Source organism: Myotis myotis, unplaced genomic scaffold (genome assembly GCF_014108235.1).
Source record: "Myotis myotis isolate mMyoMyo1 unplaced genomic scaffold, mMyoMyo1.p scaffold_m19_p_12, whole genome shotgun sequence".
Taxonomy (NCBI): Eukaryota; Metazoa; Chordata; class Mammalia; order Chiroptera; family Vespertilionidae; genus Myotis; species Myotis myotis.
Genome location: NW_023416316.1, coordinates 55,623,248 through 55,639,117, shown reverse-complemented (window position 1 = coordinate 55,639,117; position 15,870 = coordinate 55,623,248). Strand labels below are relative to the sequence as shown.

At 41.8% G+C, this 15,870-nt stretch overlaps 1 protein-coding gene across 1 annotated transcript in view; it reads left to right on the top strand.

The window, feature by feature from the left end:
- Positions 1 to 15,870, top strand: part of FREM1 (FRAS1 related extracellular matrix 1) — a 120,886-nt gene that overhangs the window by 82,979 nt on the left and 22,037 nt on the right. Inside the window, exons 25-28 of the mRNA XM_036331189.1 lie at positions 72 to 273; positions 1,020 to 1,164; positions 10,973 to 11,102; positions 13,707 to 13,779. Of these exons, the coding sequence (XP_036187082.1) occupies positions 72 to 273; positions 1,020 to 1,164; positions 10,973 to 11,102; positions 13,707 to 13,779 (550 nt within the window). The remainder of the gene's footprint in view (positions 1 to 71; positions 274 to 1,019; positions 1,165 to 10,972; positions 11,103 to 13,706; positions 13,780 to 15,870) is intronic.

Genomic DNA, 15,870 nt, shown 5'->3' with positions numbered 1-15,870 from the left:
TCATCGTTAACCATTAAGACCACATGGGGAGGAGAAGCCTTTGTATAAACTTGTAATGATTGACAATTTAGGTGGACCAGTTGGACAAAACAGCCCCCCACATCACACATTTGCATTCCGCCTCTCAAGTGGGACTCCTGAAAAGTGGCTGTTACGGGATTTACATCACTTCCCGTGTGTTGAAGGCGTCAGACCCCGACACTGAGGACGATCAGATTATCTTTAAGATTTTACGAGGCCCCCAACATGGACATCTGGAGAACACAACAACAGGTACTGTCTTGTCTCCCTTCATCTTGTTCTTACTCATTGTAAAATACCCAGTGCCTGGCAATGCTAGAAAGTAATTTAATTAAGCGCAGGCCCATTTGGTAAACACTCCCCAGGCCTTACTGATAGATGCAGTTTATACATCAATATTGGTGCAAAAGAGAGTTTGAAGATGAGCCTTTCCAAGTTCATCTTAAGTGGGAGAACCAAATACTGACATGTTGTTTCCTTATATACTGTTGTTGTTTACTTTACAAAAAAAACAGCTAGATTGTAATATAGCCAGAGGAACACTCAGTCAGAGCCAAATTCATATTTGTGAGTGTTTTCTAAAATAAATTCTAAATGATATCAGTTTACTTTTTTTAATTCTGGGTTTTTTGGCATGGTGGTTTTTCTGGATTGCATACTACTTCCGCTTTATGAAGACAGTGATCAAAATAAATCACTCAAGAAGATGGCAAGAATTACATATTTTATTACTGTCTCTTCCTAGTCTTCCTCTATTTTTGTATTGTCTTTAAGGCACAATATTTCTGAGACAGAGTAAACTTTAGAGACCCATTTAAGTTCACTGCATATGAGTTTTAAGATAGTCGCGACAAGTGTCAATGTCTTTAAAGAATATACTTCAGACATTTTGAAAGCCAGTGTTTAAAATAAAAAAGCCATACAATTTTATCAGCTCTTATTTGTTATTTTGTTTGCTCACCCACTAAAGTCCTTCCTCTCTCATTCTCTCTTTGTAGGTGAATTTATCCATGAGAAATTTAGCCAAAAGGACTTAAACAGTAAGACCATTCTTTACGTCATAAACCCGTCTTTGGAATTTAATTCAGATACCATGGAATTTCAAATCATGGACCCCACAGGGAACTCTGCCACTCCGCACATGTAAATTCTTTTGCTTATTCAGTAGTCCTGCATATAGTATCCAGCACGTATCTGATTAGGAAAGTGAAATGTTGTTTTGAAGCAGAATCTAAGGGGATAAATTCATAGACCATTTCACAAGCTCATGGAGTGTATTTTGGAGGGAGATTATTCTTTCTATTACTGCTCAATAATGGGAAAACCAGTAGTTTACAGAGTATTGAAACGTTAGACAGTTAAGGTGGATAGCGCTGGGTCATTCCATTTATGCAGGTAAATGCATTCACTTTCACCTGCAGACAGGTTTCTGTCTTGACAATTCACGGGCATCCAGGACCGAGCTTGCAGGCTCATGTACACATCGTGCAGCAAGAGGTCACTCTAGGACCACGTTAGCACCGAGAGTCTGAAACATCTAGAGCGGGAGGCATGAGGCAGCCAGGAGGGGTTGGCAAAAACAGCTCTTGGCTTCCAGAAAAACAAACAAAAAAAGGGACGGCTTGAGACTGCCTTTACCAATTAACGAACCTATCCTGGGTAAGATGAAGACAGTGTAAAAAAGGAAAATAGACATGCAGGTGTTAAGTGACACTTAGAAGTTATAGAATATGTCCAACCCTCAGAATAACAAGAGTAAGAAATCCTCAAAATTAACAAGATTAACAGGCCGCAGTAATTTTACTCACTGGGTCCCTCTTCTAGACTCTTCTTGGAGGTAGACCTTGAATAATTTACCAGTTTATCGGATGGCTGTGGAAGATGTATTACAGTCCAGTTCTTGTGGTGCTGTATTTTCTTTCTTTATAAATTTGATACCCTTCTCCCGTCACCTCAAAGAAAAGTGACTATTAACCAGATCCTAGGAAAATGACACATTGTAAGTGAGTATAGCCTCTTTATAGGATTTTTTATGGTAGTATGTGGACAAAGGAAGAAAAAATGGAGAAATTCATCTCTGTTCTCTTCATTCTTGCTTTTTCTTTCTGATCCTGATTGTAGTTCCAATATGTACCAGCAGAGGTCTCTGTAGTCATGGTTAGAAAAACCGTCATCCTTCTCTGAACAGAACACATTCCCAGGGTTCACCACCATTGCCCTGATAAAGTGTAGTATCTGGGTGCACAGTATTAGAAACGGGTAAATGGATATGAACAAGGAAGGCCTCACCACCACCAATTCAACTGCTCTTGCCGAAGAGAAATGATTCCTCAGGATTTCCTTTCTAGAAAATGTACTAACTACTTACAATTTTAATCAAACATCTTGTAACTCAAGCCTAATCGGTTTGGCTCAGTGGATAGAGCGTTGGCCTGTGGACTGAAAGGTCCCAGGCTCGATTCTGGGCAAGGGCATGTACCTTGGTTGCGGGCACATCCCCAGTAGGAGGTGTGCAGGAGGCAGCTGATCGATGTTTCTCTCTCATCGATGTTTCTGACTCTATCCCTCTCCCTTCCTCTCTGTAAAAAAATCAATGTAACATATTAAAAAAATCTTGTAACTCAAGAAAAAAATGTTTTTTAAAATCTTGTTCCCAAAACATTAATACATTGACTTCACTTGTGTTTAGTAGATCAAATAAGAAATATTAGAATACTGGTCAGACTTGCTACTGGCCTCATGCTGACTGCTAGGCTTCCATGTGTGAACACAGCAGAGCTGATAGTAGATTCCTCCCCGCCCCCCCCCCCCCCCACACACACACACCTCCAGCAATAGATTGATGTTGCTTCACTTACTTACATGCCCTTTTTATTCTTCATTGTTACAAAGAAATTGCTTTTGAAGATGATTTATGTTTTTAAATAATCCTCAGATTTATAGGAGAATCCTGGAAGAAATTATAACCTTAATTGAGGCTATTTTAAATAGGCTCCTGCTTGTGTTGGATATTAAAGTTCATATAGCTATGGTGACGATGTTTCTAATTCCGCTTGAAATGAGTGGAACCAATGGAACAAATGATGCCTACCAAGGACTAATCCAAAAATGATTTAAATTTGATTCTAATGTATATTATTTTCTTTAGAATGAGCAGAGGGAGGTAGAAATTACTCAGCATTTATGTCCATAATTTTTGAGTGGCTCCAGCCTCATTTATTAGATGTTTTCAGAACAGGAAGAACATTTTTCCAGTAAGAAACAATCTTATCAGTAGTGGGTTGTCTTTCCAAGACAGCCAGCAAGAACCTAGTTCCGTGTACAATATAAACCACAGGCATTTGCAATACAGTTCTTTTCTGCTCTGCTTCATCGCTCTTCATTCAGTCATCACAACCACCTATGTGTTAGGTGCCATGATAATACAGAATTTACACGTGAGGAGACTGAAGCACAAAAATAGGAGGTGAGTTTTTCCAAGCTGGTACAGCTAATTAGTGAAGAAGCTGGGATTCGGGCCCAGGAAGTATGGCTCTAGAGTCCATGATTTTTCTCGCTGCATGAAAGAACTTGCCCATTCTTATCGTGGTGTGCTAACTGGCCTAAGGGGAGGGAGCTGCAGACTTACCTCCCTTCCTTCTCTTCAGTCATTGGCCTACCCAGCCAGCAAGAAAGGGGAATACTTACTCTTCAAGGACCTTAAGTTTCAGTTGTTGTGTGTTTTGTGTTTGTTTGTTTTTAATGTAAGGCCTGGCAGGTGTGGCTCAGTGGTTGAGCATTGACCCAGGAACCAAGAGGTCACCAGTTCAATTCCCGGTCAGGCCACATGTGGGCTCTATCCCCAGTAGGGGGTTGTATAGTTGATTGATGATCAGTGGCCAGCTAAAGCCCCACCTCTCTCCTCCTCTCTCTCTAAAAACTCAGCAAAAAAAAAAAAAAAAAGAACATTTAAAAAATGTAAGTTATAGCTATTAATATTAGCATGTACTCCATGTCCAACACACCAGGAATTAGTATAGATAATAAATAATAAACCACTGGACTTAGAACCAAAGAATAGGGTTTGGGCTTTGACTCTGCCATTGACTTAGGTGGTTGTTCAAGCCTCAGTTATCTCATCTGTCAAATGGGGCAATACCAAAATGTGTTTAAAGAAACAGATGAGGTAAAACATATAAAAACATCTTGTATATTCAGCATCCTTAGCAAGTTTAACTTGTGGTAGTGATTACTATTGTTATTCATTCATGTGGGTGTAAAGATTGACCGTTTGAAGAAGTATCCCAGAGACATTGGGTGGCCAGCTAAAGCCCACCTCTAATTAGAAATTAATGCTGGGATAATTCACAAAGCAAACAATCAATATGCTCCTTAATCAATAGGCTAAATGCTGTAGTGCTTTGTGTTCTTCTCTGGCTTAGACAGTATGAGCACATTAATATTCTGCCTATTTGAATGAGTGAAGACCTGTAATAAAGCTAAAGGGACTGGTGGGTGCGCTCTGGAGCAGAAGGGGAACTCTTTTACAAAATAAGAAAGATCTATGTTCAGAGGGAAGGTCCCAGAATCTTGATTGCTAGTAAGTTTTTGCTCTTGCAGCATTTCTATGGAATACCAGCTCTGAAGAGTCAATGGCTGCTCCATTAACAAAGATATTAGGAAAGCTGATTCGAATCAGCTAAACAAATCAAGTTATTACTAGGTAGCTAGATTGTGTGCATCACATCCCAGAACCATAGAGAAGCTTGCATGGGATATCTCAGAGAGAGCTATAGTATGTAGCACATCTGAACTTGGTTTGACCACAGAACTACTTCTCCCTCCCTTTAGCTCTCTTGTCCCCCTCGATAGCTCAGGGAACAAGTTGTTCATAGAATACATGTGGGAGGCATTTTATCATGAATAGAAATTACTGTATAACACTGAAATCCATGGAGATTTGCATAAAGATTTAGACTTGGCTGAATGCCTGAATTTCAGGTACTGTGCTAGGCACTTTCACATATGTTGCCTAATTTAATTTACCAAGCACAGTCCTCTGAGGGCGAGAGGGACATCAGGCTCAAAGCATTTAAGCAGTTGGCCTGAAGTCACGTAAGTGGATGAGGAGCAGAGCCGAAAGAGGACCCTGCCCTCCTGACCGCAAGGTGCATGCTGCTCTTATTCCCCTGGGTGGCCAAGCCCGAGTCCGTTCTCCTGTCCAACTTGAACCTCAATGTGCTCTTCAGAATTCTGCAACTAAACTACACAGGACCCACATCATTCATCCCAAACTCCTCTGCAGACCACAGAATGGAGCCGACTTTTGACCAGTTTCTTCATAGGCCTTCTATGTTGACCTCTTCCTCGAGGGCACCATAAAGAGTGAACTTCGCCAGAAGCACTGACCCACACGGAGCTTCTTTATCTCTCAGAGGCTGTTTCCCCAGCCGCTCCGTGATCCCAAGCACCCGATTCCTTTCCTTCCTCTGGCTGCCCTCACTCTAGCTGGCCTAGTCTTCACTCCTGGCCTTAGAAGAGAAGGCATGAAAGAAATGAAACAGAAAAGGACTGTCCAATAGGTGAACTCTGCAGTGCTTTGGCGGCTTTTATGAAACACCTTATAGGGGAGGAGGTTGAAACAATTGGCCAGGTAAAGCTTTCATGTTCCCTGCGCGCCAGAAGTTAACGTATTTATTTCCAGATTCGATCTGGGAAAGCACAGAGGATGGAAAGGGAAATAGCACTTATTAAGCACCCACTGTGTACAGGTGCTTTCCACCTATTAGCACTTTTAAATTTTCATCATTTGACGTGAGTATAATTCTCCTCATTGTAAAGATAATGAAAGCTGAGACCCGGGGAGACGGAGTAACTGACCGTAATCGCACACTAAGTGGTTGCAAGATGTGTCTGACTCCAAGGCACTTGTCTGGGTCTCACTGTGCTGCCTCCTGGTTAAACACTGTTTCCGCATTATCATGAGAGAGAGACAAAAAGGAAAACACAGGTGTTCATAGCATTGCATTACAGACCTTAATAGCATCCTCTTTGAATTGATAAATCTTAGATTGACTACTTGGAAAAATATTTTTTATCATCTTCAGTCACATGCTACTTGATTATAGATGAAGACTTAGTTATAAGAATAATTTAATCACAATTTTAGCTTCTGTAAAACCTTTCGCTGAGAGGCTCAGAATACTTACTGGGTACTCATTAAGGTTCATTCGACTCCTTTGAAGCACAGACTCATGATTATGACACTTAGGGAGGTGAGGAAACTGAGGCATAGATTGGCTGCGTACTCTTTTTTACACACTCTTGTTAACCTAGATTAATGTCCCAAATCCCAAACTGGAGTTTGAATCACAAGTGTTTCTTTAAGTTTATTGTTCCCACATATTAATGAATCAGGTAGCCACAGAATAAGATGTCAGGAAGTATATATTTTTGACTTTAATCTCAACACTGTTGACATTTGGGGCCAGGTACTTCTTTGTTACGAGATGGGGGTGGGGTGGGTGTCCTGTGCATTGCCGGATGTTTAGCCGCCTCCCAGGCCTCTACCCATGAAATGCAGTATTACCCTTCTCCCTGTGACAATCTTAGCTCTCTCTCAACATTGCCAAATGTCGAGAACCATGCAGGCACTTAGACAAGAGCATACATGTGCGTTAAGAAATCAGGATGCTGGTAGAATGCTCTTTTATCGATGCCATCTTTCTCTCTAATAAAGTCCAATAATAGCCACAGAACCCAGAATAAGTCAGAGCTAGAAAGAACATAGAAGGATCATCCTAGCCTAGTTGTTTTTTTTTTCCGAATTGTTTATAATCTAATGTTAATATAGATGTGGGGTGGTGGGGAGGTTTGGTGTCAACTGAGCTTAGGAAACAGTGGACTAAAGGAGATTCATTTAACAAATATTTATTGAACATTTACTATATCCTCCGCACTCGACAAGGGACTTGGAAATACATCAGTGAGCAAGGCCCCTTTTTACTTGGAGCATACATACTAGTAGTATCTAAGTAAATTAAATAGTATGTTTAAAATGTATGTGATACATACTTTGGAAAAGGAAAGAGTTGGTTGGGATATGGGGAATCACAGATGCTGGACTTTGGGGATGCATTGTGATTTTAAATTGAATATTTAAGTAGCTTTTCTTATACCTGACTTAGTGTCAGTGAGTGACAGAGGGGCCAGAAGCCTCATGACTTGTATATTCCAGTTTAATTCCTACTACTTCATCCTGTGTCTTCCATTCGCAATAGTGGTTTGGGGAACCAAAATTTAGTTTGCACATCAAATCAATGTTTCTATTTTGGTGAGTGCACCCAAATCACTTAGCTAAGTGTCCCTCCACTGGGGATGACTCCCCCTAAGGGACATTTGGAAATGTCTGGAAACAGTTTTGGTTGTCGTGACTGAAGGGAAGTGGGTGCCACTGCATTTGGTGGGTTGAGGCAGGGATGTTGCTAAATATTTTAGTACCCAGGACAGCCCCCCACAGCAAAGAATGATCACGTTCCAAATGTCGATGGTGTCAAGATTGAGAAACCTTAACCCAGGGGCTACAGGAGTTCTCACCCCCTGCTAAATGCCTTGAAACGATTTCCATGTCGGATTTGCAAACCTGTATCAAGAAATTTCATTTCTTGCCTTAGAATGAGCTTTACTCAATGGTAATAGGGGAAGGAGGGGTCGTTAAAAGGGGCAGGTTTGAAACAACCCTTGTCTCCGTGACACCCACACGTCCAGAGCATTCCCAGTCTCTCTCCTGGGCTCCTGCATCTGGTTATCTACACGATGTCGAGCACACATCTGGGTGGCGTCCAGCAGGGGGAATTCCCGCGTGGTTGACTACACCTCTTACTTTTCTTGCAGGTGGTTTGTGTAGAGTTTAAGCAACCACAGTCTCAGCATAGAAAGATCTTCTCAGATAAAGTCCTGCACAAACCAAAAAGCATTCGAAACATGTGTTGCACACATCCTGTAGGTATACAAATGCTTCACAATTTAAATATTTTTTTTCTGGAAAATATATAGCCTGGCTTAACCTGTATGTCTTTTCAATAGCTCTATATTATTTGTAGTGAGTCATTTCAAAGAAATAAAACAGAATATTGTGTAACAACAACCTGAACCGCTAAGCCAGCAGTTCTCAACCTGTGGGTCGAGACCACTTTGGGGGTCGAACGACCCTTTTACAGGGGTCGCCTAAGACCATCGGAAAACACATATATAATTACATATTGTTTTTGTGATTAATCACTATGCTTTAATTATGTTCAATTTGTAACAATGAAATTGGGGGTCACCACAACATGAGGAACTGTATTAAAGGGTCACAGCATTAGGAAGGTTGAGAACCACTGCTCTAAGCATTCTCTGGTGCATCTGGGAAACGCAGGCACATCCCAGATGCCAAGACCCTTTCTGCTTTGAAGCTGAGCAGCATGCTGCCTCATCCCTTTATTGATGTGGTCCAGCCATCAGGCTGCATTTAGCATCAGGCCTGGAGGTCCTCTGGATCTGCACAGTAACACTGATGAATTTCCGCTTGTCCTGGTGAGCGTCAGCAATGGCTAAATCCTCAGGAGACTGGGCAGGACAACTCATCTGAACCTTGCTGAGTCTTAGCTGAAATGCATCCGTATTTATCTATTGCACGCGTTCCCATTGCTTTTCTGTCTTTCCTGTTTCATGCTTTTGTTCTTTCCCCCAATCTCTCTGCTGGTTCCTGTAGGAATTCTTTGCAACATGTTATTTAGAACAATAACAGAATTAATTAGAAGACGAAGAATAGAATGTTATTTCTATTGGCATTTATAATGTCCTTGTTGCTTGATATCTTGTACTTTAAAAAAAAAAAAAGCATAGTCATTTATTTCTTGATTTCTTGATCTGTTTCATGCCAGATTTGAATTCAGGTGCATTAAAGACCCATGAGGTTTCCAATATGATTTAAAGTAAGGATCCTATTTTTATGTTAAAATTGTATGAAGTCCAGCATGCCAGTGACACTACATTTCTACTGATAAATGAACATCAATGCTCATAGAAATTCAAGAACCTCTGCATCACTCCAGGCTCCCACATCTGTCCTACTGGTCCATGGTCACTGAAGTAGGAGGCAATGCCAGTGCGTTTATTTTGCTAGTGAACTTAATATAGAGGATATGACTGTGACACATGCTTGGTGCAAGGACATAAAGGGATCATCAGAGGATAAACTTACTCTCTCATCGGAATGGTCCCCAGGAAAACCCGGAGAACCCCGTGAGATCTGAGAACTCACACTCCATCCACATGCTGGCACTCAGAATTTCTACATCTGCAAGAAAAAAAAATGATTAAAAAAATTTAAATCTAGAGGAAAGAGCCTGAATCCAATTGGAAGTTTGAAAATACAGTAAGGGAACCACTGTGGGTTTTGTAAATGTAGACTGAAAGGGAAATGAATGCGACAAAAGCAGTGGGAGTGTGTTCAATGATCATAATGAAGATTGCCTGTGTCTTGTAGAAGGTTACAGGGGGTGAAAAGTAACATGTTTGGAGAGACATGTTTGGGCGGAACATTTTAAGTTTTCTAACCTCACAAAGAAATATTTCACGATACAGATAAAATTGTATTTTTCTGCATGAGTTTAAACACAAGAGTCATGAACTTCAGTTGGGGAGAAAAGTGGTAGAGGAGGAGGAGGAGAACATTGGCTTCAGATTTATGCTGGGAATTTCGTCTCTGCTATCTATCAGATTTGACACAGCTTTTTGTCTTTGAGCTGGTTATTTAATATCTCTTGCGCTCAGTTTTCTCTTCTGAAAAAGGAAAAGAAAAAAAAAAAGGTTCTCTCCATTTGAGGATTAAAGAAGACAGTTTATATCAAATGGTGGGCTCACTGCATATATTCCGGGGAAAAGGCGACCCTCTGTTAGGTTTACTCTGTTGTTTAGCTGCGTCTGAGCTACATATTAGGATGGCCCTTTTAAATGCATAGATGTGGAAACAGATACTGCTTATAAAACACCTGCACATTCTAATTCTTAGGCACGTCCTCAAAGATAACTTGCTATTTAACTGGACCCAAGTTCAGAAAAGGTCTGTGCCGGGAACAGTTCTCGGGGCACTGATGGGGAAGGCCAAAGATAAGAGAAAAGGTTTCATATCAGTGTCCTTTGCAAAAGTGAATGTCTCCTTGAACTCCACAACAGCTGGCTCCTCTCCCTTCAGGACACTCAAATTGGAGCTCCCCCACCCCACCCCCGCTTTTCTTTCTTTCTTCCTTCCTTTTCTCTTCTTTTCTTTTCTCTTCTTTTCTCTTCTTTTCTTTCCTTTTCTTTTCTCTTCTTTTCTCTTCTTTTCTTTTCTTTTCTTTTTTTTTTTGTCATTAATAACGGTGGGAACTCCAACAGTCCCTTTTTTTTTTTGAACAATGACACTTTCCCGACTACAGGGAGATGCCATTTTTTAAAAAATATATTTTATTGAGTTTTTACAGAGAGGAAGGGAGAGGGATAGAGGGTTAGAAACATTGATGAGAGAACATTGATCAGCATACCCCCTTCTGGGGATGTGCCCACAACTAAGGTACATGCCCTTGATTGGAATCAAACCTGGGACCCTTCAGTCTGCAGGCCAACGCCCTATCCACTGAGCCAAACCGGTTAGAGCCCTAAGGTCTTTTAACCTTAATTTCTGCATTTGTAAAATAGAACTCTAATCATTTCACTATACCTTATAGTGTTGGCAAGAGAGTGTTAAATGAGATGATGTTAGCAGAAGTTTTTTGTGAACTAAAGTGCAGCAGACAAGTGTAAGGATTTCTAGCATGGATTTAGGTTGAGGAACCACTTCCATCACCAGGATGTGCACCCAGGGGTCCATCTCCTCCCCAGCAGAGGACCTCGATCGCCATGTGTATGAACTTCTAATGAGTTTCCCTTTTCTTTTTCGTGCGTGCAGCCTGGAACTGAAGTGGTCTCATATTGAGTGGTCACAGACTGAATATGAGGTCTGTGAGAGCGTGGGCATGTTGCCCTTGGAAATTACCAGGAAGGGCTATTCCATGGACTCGGCCTTTGTGAGTGTAAAGGTAACAACTCTCAAATGTACACTGCCAAGCTAAATCATGGGTTGCTGGGTGATGCCTTTGATTGTTTTCTTAGAAAAAACAACAACAACTCAGAGTCACCAAGGAAATGTTAAATTGTGGAAGTGTCAACAATAGCCTGCTGGTTTTAGGTACAGAATCTCCTTATCCCTCCCTTCTTTATCTGGCTTCATTAGCTCCTAGATAGGATATGTTCAACCCATTCTTAGTTTTCAAATCTGGTTATTAAATCCTGAAGTTTGTTTCACAAAGAGATATATCCAGCCTAGTGAACTTGGGCCACACTCTGCCTTGGTAAGAAATGTTGTCGGCTAGGCATTCTGTGAGGTGCCCAGAGCCAATGTCAGTCCCCAAATGGCTTTCTCTTAGTATGCACCAGGATCACTTGCTCCAGTCTCAGTGGGGAAGGAAAATCAGGGGACACACCTATCTTAAGAGTCCCCAAGTCTTAAATGCAAAATTAAGAGAGCATATTTCCATATAGATGCCCTGGAATAGAAGGAATTTTCAGTAATCCCTTTGGAATTAGTCCACTTGTGATTTCTTTCCATTGACGTGGACCTGGAAACACAACCTATGGCTTCTGGAATTGAAGGATTTTTTAAGGAGTTGCTCTCTCAATAGCACTGCAAGAGAATGAACGTATGAAAAGCATTTACATACTGATGACAGCAACCACCTTAACACTCCCCTCCTCCGTCTAATGAAAGGAACACTGGTATTACTAGTAGCTCCTGGGGAAAACAGCATCTCAGTTAAGTCTCAATTACAATCACAAATTCAAATCAGAACCTTGTGCCCCTAAATTCTGCCATCTCCAGACTCGGTATTTATTGTTCCCGTGGGCCTCGGTTCTTTGCCCCGGATCTGTGGGTGCTTTGTTGCTGGTAAAACATCAGACAGTGTGGTAGGCCCTGCCATTTTCCAGCAGATTGTTTATGGAAAAAGAAAGAGTCTGCCTGGCTGGTTTTCTCATCATCCTCTGGTCCTCCAGAGAGAGCACCATATGCTCGAGTCTGGAGATTTGGGCCCCACTACCTCTCCCTTGCCAGGTAGAAAGAACATACGTGGTGTGACATGGAACCTTGTGTCTGCTTAAGTGAATGCACACCGTGAACCTGCCAGCTGAGTGCGCAGGCCTCCGTCAGACGGCCCCGGGTCCTTCAGGGATGACTCTACCCACGCCCAGTGCCTGTGCCTCACGCCAGAGCTGATTGGCTACTTGACCAGGAGCCAGGAGAGAGGAAGCGCTTGACCTGGTTCTTTGCCCTGGTTTACATCATGCACCTTCACTGGACTGATTTCTCCAACCACTTTGCCTCAGGTCATTCCTCTTCCCACGAAGGATTCTGTAAGCTCAGTGGTGGTAAATACTAGGTAATTGCACGTGCGAGAAGCATGCGGGGATATGCAACTCCCGGCATATGGTGGGTACAGGTGCACCATGGGCTGCCTTTCCACGGTGAAAGACTTCAGGAGGAGCCCTGGCATTGCAGGCACAGAGCAAATAGTGTTTGGGAGGTAATATCCTTCTTGAGCAAAATGTTCCCACTGCAGACCCATTGGCAGATGGTAGGGCCTTTGATTAGAGATGGAGCTAATGTCTGAGGTCATAGAAAGAAGAATGTTAGAGTTTTTAATCATGCATTTCATTCCTTGGTATCAAAATGAAGAGACATATTAACCCACTTTCCTGACCACCTGAAACATCTAAAAAATGCAAAAGTAGCAGCTGCCTGTGCTTTCCACAGGGTTCTCACCGGATGGCCTCTCCTTCAGCCAAGGGCACTGTTCTTACCATACATATTTAGGCCCCTCCGAGGGAGGTGAAGGCCATGGCTTTAGCGCCCTGAAATCACCCTGGTTTTTAGCTGTAGGTATGGGGAACAGGAGATCAATCAATAGTCTCATTAAATTAGAGCAGTTTTTGCATTGTGTGTGTGTGTGTGTGTGTGTGTGTGTGTGTGTGTGTGTGTTTGCAACTTACTTGATAGAGCTTCTCGATTCAAGGTGTAGATTGCCTTTCTGGGGTTGCTGACCAGGTCTCTCATCCCCACAAAGCCCTCATTCATGTCTGTGAAGAGGGATGGTGTCGTTCAGACAGGAAAATGGAGCAGACTTGCTTTAATGCATCCAGTCTAAAGGCTCTCAGGGCTCTGGAGCTTGCAGGAGGCCTCAGAGCTGGCTGCACCATCAGCACCAGGTTGTCAGGGGCACCTGTATTTCTTCCCCTCTTCACTTCCTCTCCCTTTCCTCTGAGGCATTATTTTAGAGTAAGGCAGGGATAAAGGGAAGGTAATGAAATAAAATCCTACTCGTAACAAAGAGAAAAGTATTGTTTAAAATCCATGGTTCTTTCTCCAATAACTGAATTATTTTTAAAGAAGCAAAAAAAAAGTTTTACTTCCATTGATATTAGTTTATAAAAATGTTAACTTTAGGGAAGATCCATGTAGCTTGGATCAAAAATGGTTTATTATAATGAAAAACACACATGTTAAAAATAGTGCGTTTAGTCTAGACTAGAGGTTTCTCTATTACTGAATATTTATTTTTATTAAAAAAGGACATATTTTTCCTTTTTAGGTTAACCAAGTGTCAGCTACAGTTGGAAAAGATTTTACGATGACTCCATCTAAACTGATTCAGTTTGACCCAGGTACATTTTGTGTCTACAGTTTATTTCATGTTTTTGTAAGAAAGCCTAGAGATTTGGGAGAAGACAGAACATTATGCAACTTCAGCCAACTAGAAACTCCTCAGGGAACCGTATCACCCACTCCAAGAGAGATCAGTTTGGACTTGAGGTTTTGCCCCTCACATTTTATTTTATTACAAGTGAATATGTATTTAAAATAAGATCATAACAGCCAGTTGGTTGGTTGGTCATCATTCCATACACCGAAAGGTCACCGGTTCAATTCCCAGTCAGGGCAGATGCGTTGGGTTGTAGGCTCCATCCATGATAGGAGGCGTGTAGGAGGCAGCAGATCTATGTTCTGCTCTCACATTGATATGCTCTCTCTCCCTTCCTCTCTCTCTCTCTCAAAATCAATTAAAATGTTTTTAAAAAACTAGATGGTAACAAATAGAGAATATAACATAACAAAGGAAACATCTAAATATCTAGGAAAAACAAGGGATGTCACTTTAAAAATAATTTAAAGCTGGGATAATTTAATTGTCTCATCTTTTTCTTTTTCCTTTTTAAAAAATTGCCTCTTATTTTGATGGAAAGTTTCAAAATGTTATATTCCTGTGGATTCCTAAAGGTCATTTCTAAATTATTTCTATTGGAATAGGTTGATAGGAGGACATTCCAAAGGAATTTATTATTTAATTAGGTAGCACATATTTAGCATCCAATCTGTGAAAAAATTTTGTTAGGTGCAAAAGGGGATACAAAAATATGCTGCCTGCTCTCCAGGATGTTCTGTCATGTGGGAAATACAGACATGAAAACAACTCACCCACAGTACATTGGGACCCAAAGGATGAGTCATTGTTCTGGCTAAAGAAAATCCTGGAATATTTCCCAGAATTCTGAGCAGGTGGAATAAGAAGAAGGGGACTTTCAGTTGAAAGGCAGACAGACACACTTTGGGGGAACTGTCTTAAGCACTCAAGCTGGAGCCATGCCTTCTCTCCCTGGCGTCCGTAGGTGGGGCAGGCAGCACTCACTCACTGCTCTGCGTGGTTCTCTCTCCTCCCCTTTGCTCTGGATCAGCTGTGCAGGGGCCAATGGCAAAGGCCTGGAGAAGCAGCCAGAACGTAGGGCTTTGTGGTCTCCTGCAGAGGAGGTGGTCTGTGCTCAGAGAACACACCGCAAGTCCAAACTCTTGCTGTTGTCTGTCACTGACACATGATGTCTATGGCAAAGGCAAAATGAAATGGCTGAAACAAATACCATCAACACTCCGAAACCGATGACTTTAATGTTAAACATAGACAAGAAACACTTTTCTGCAGCTCATTACTGCAGGAAGCATGATGTTGGACCACTTTATGCGTTTGCTGGGACTGCCCTAACGGAGAATCACAAACCGGGTAGCTTAAAAATGGAAGTTGATTTTCTCCCAGGTCTGAAGGCCAGAAGTTCAAGGTCAAAGTTTTGGCAGGTTGATTCCTTCTGAGGGCTGTGAGAGAAAACCTGTTTCATGACTCTCTTCCATGTTCTAGTGGTTTGTAGAATCGTTGTCATGTCCTGGTTTCAGCTGTCTTCATGTCCATATTGGCATCTTCCTTATATGGGTGTCTCTGCTCAAATCTCCCCCTTTTTTTAATAAGACCTTTTTATTTTCAAATCAGGTCACATTCGGAGGTACTGGGAATTAGGGCTTCAATATATGGATTGTGGAGTGACAAAATTCAACTTATCACAATGAGCCTTAAGTTTACATGGCAACAGCCCAGATACTGTGGTTGGCCTCCCTCCTGTGAGATCTATGTTTCTGATTTGCAAAAGTTTGTCCGGTAGGCTGACCACACTTGGTGGGAAGAGCTGTTCCCATCATGTATTTGATGTTTACCTTCAGGTTGCTGCAGGCTCTTGTGTTTTGGTCAACCCTCAGGTGAAAGGGTGTGGTGCGTTCTCAGTATGCCGTTTTCATACTTCATGTTAAGGGAGTCCCAATATGTCCACGTTTTGAGAGCCGAGAGTCTTTGTCATATGTCGTCTTTATTACTTGAGCTCAGTTTGTCACGAGATTGTAAGTGACTTTGGCTCACAGTAGATTTGAGCAGCCACCAG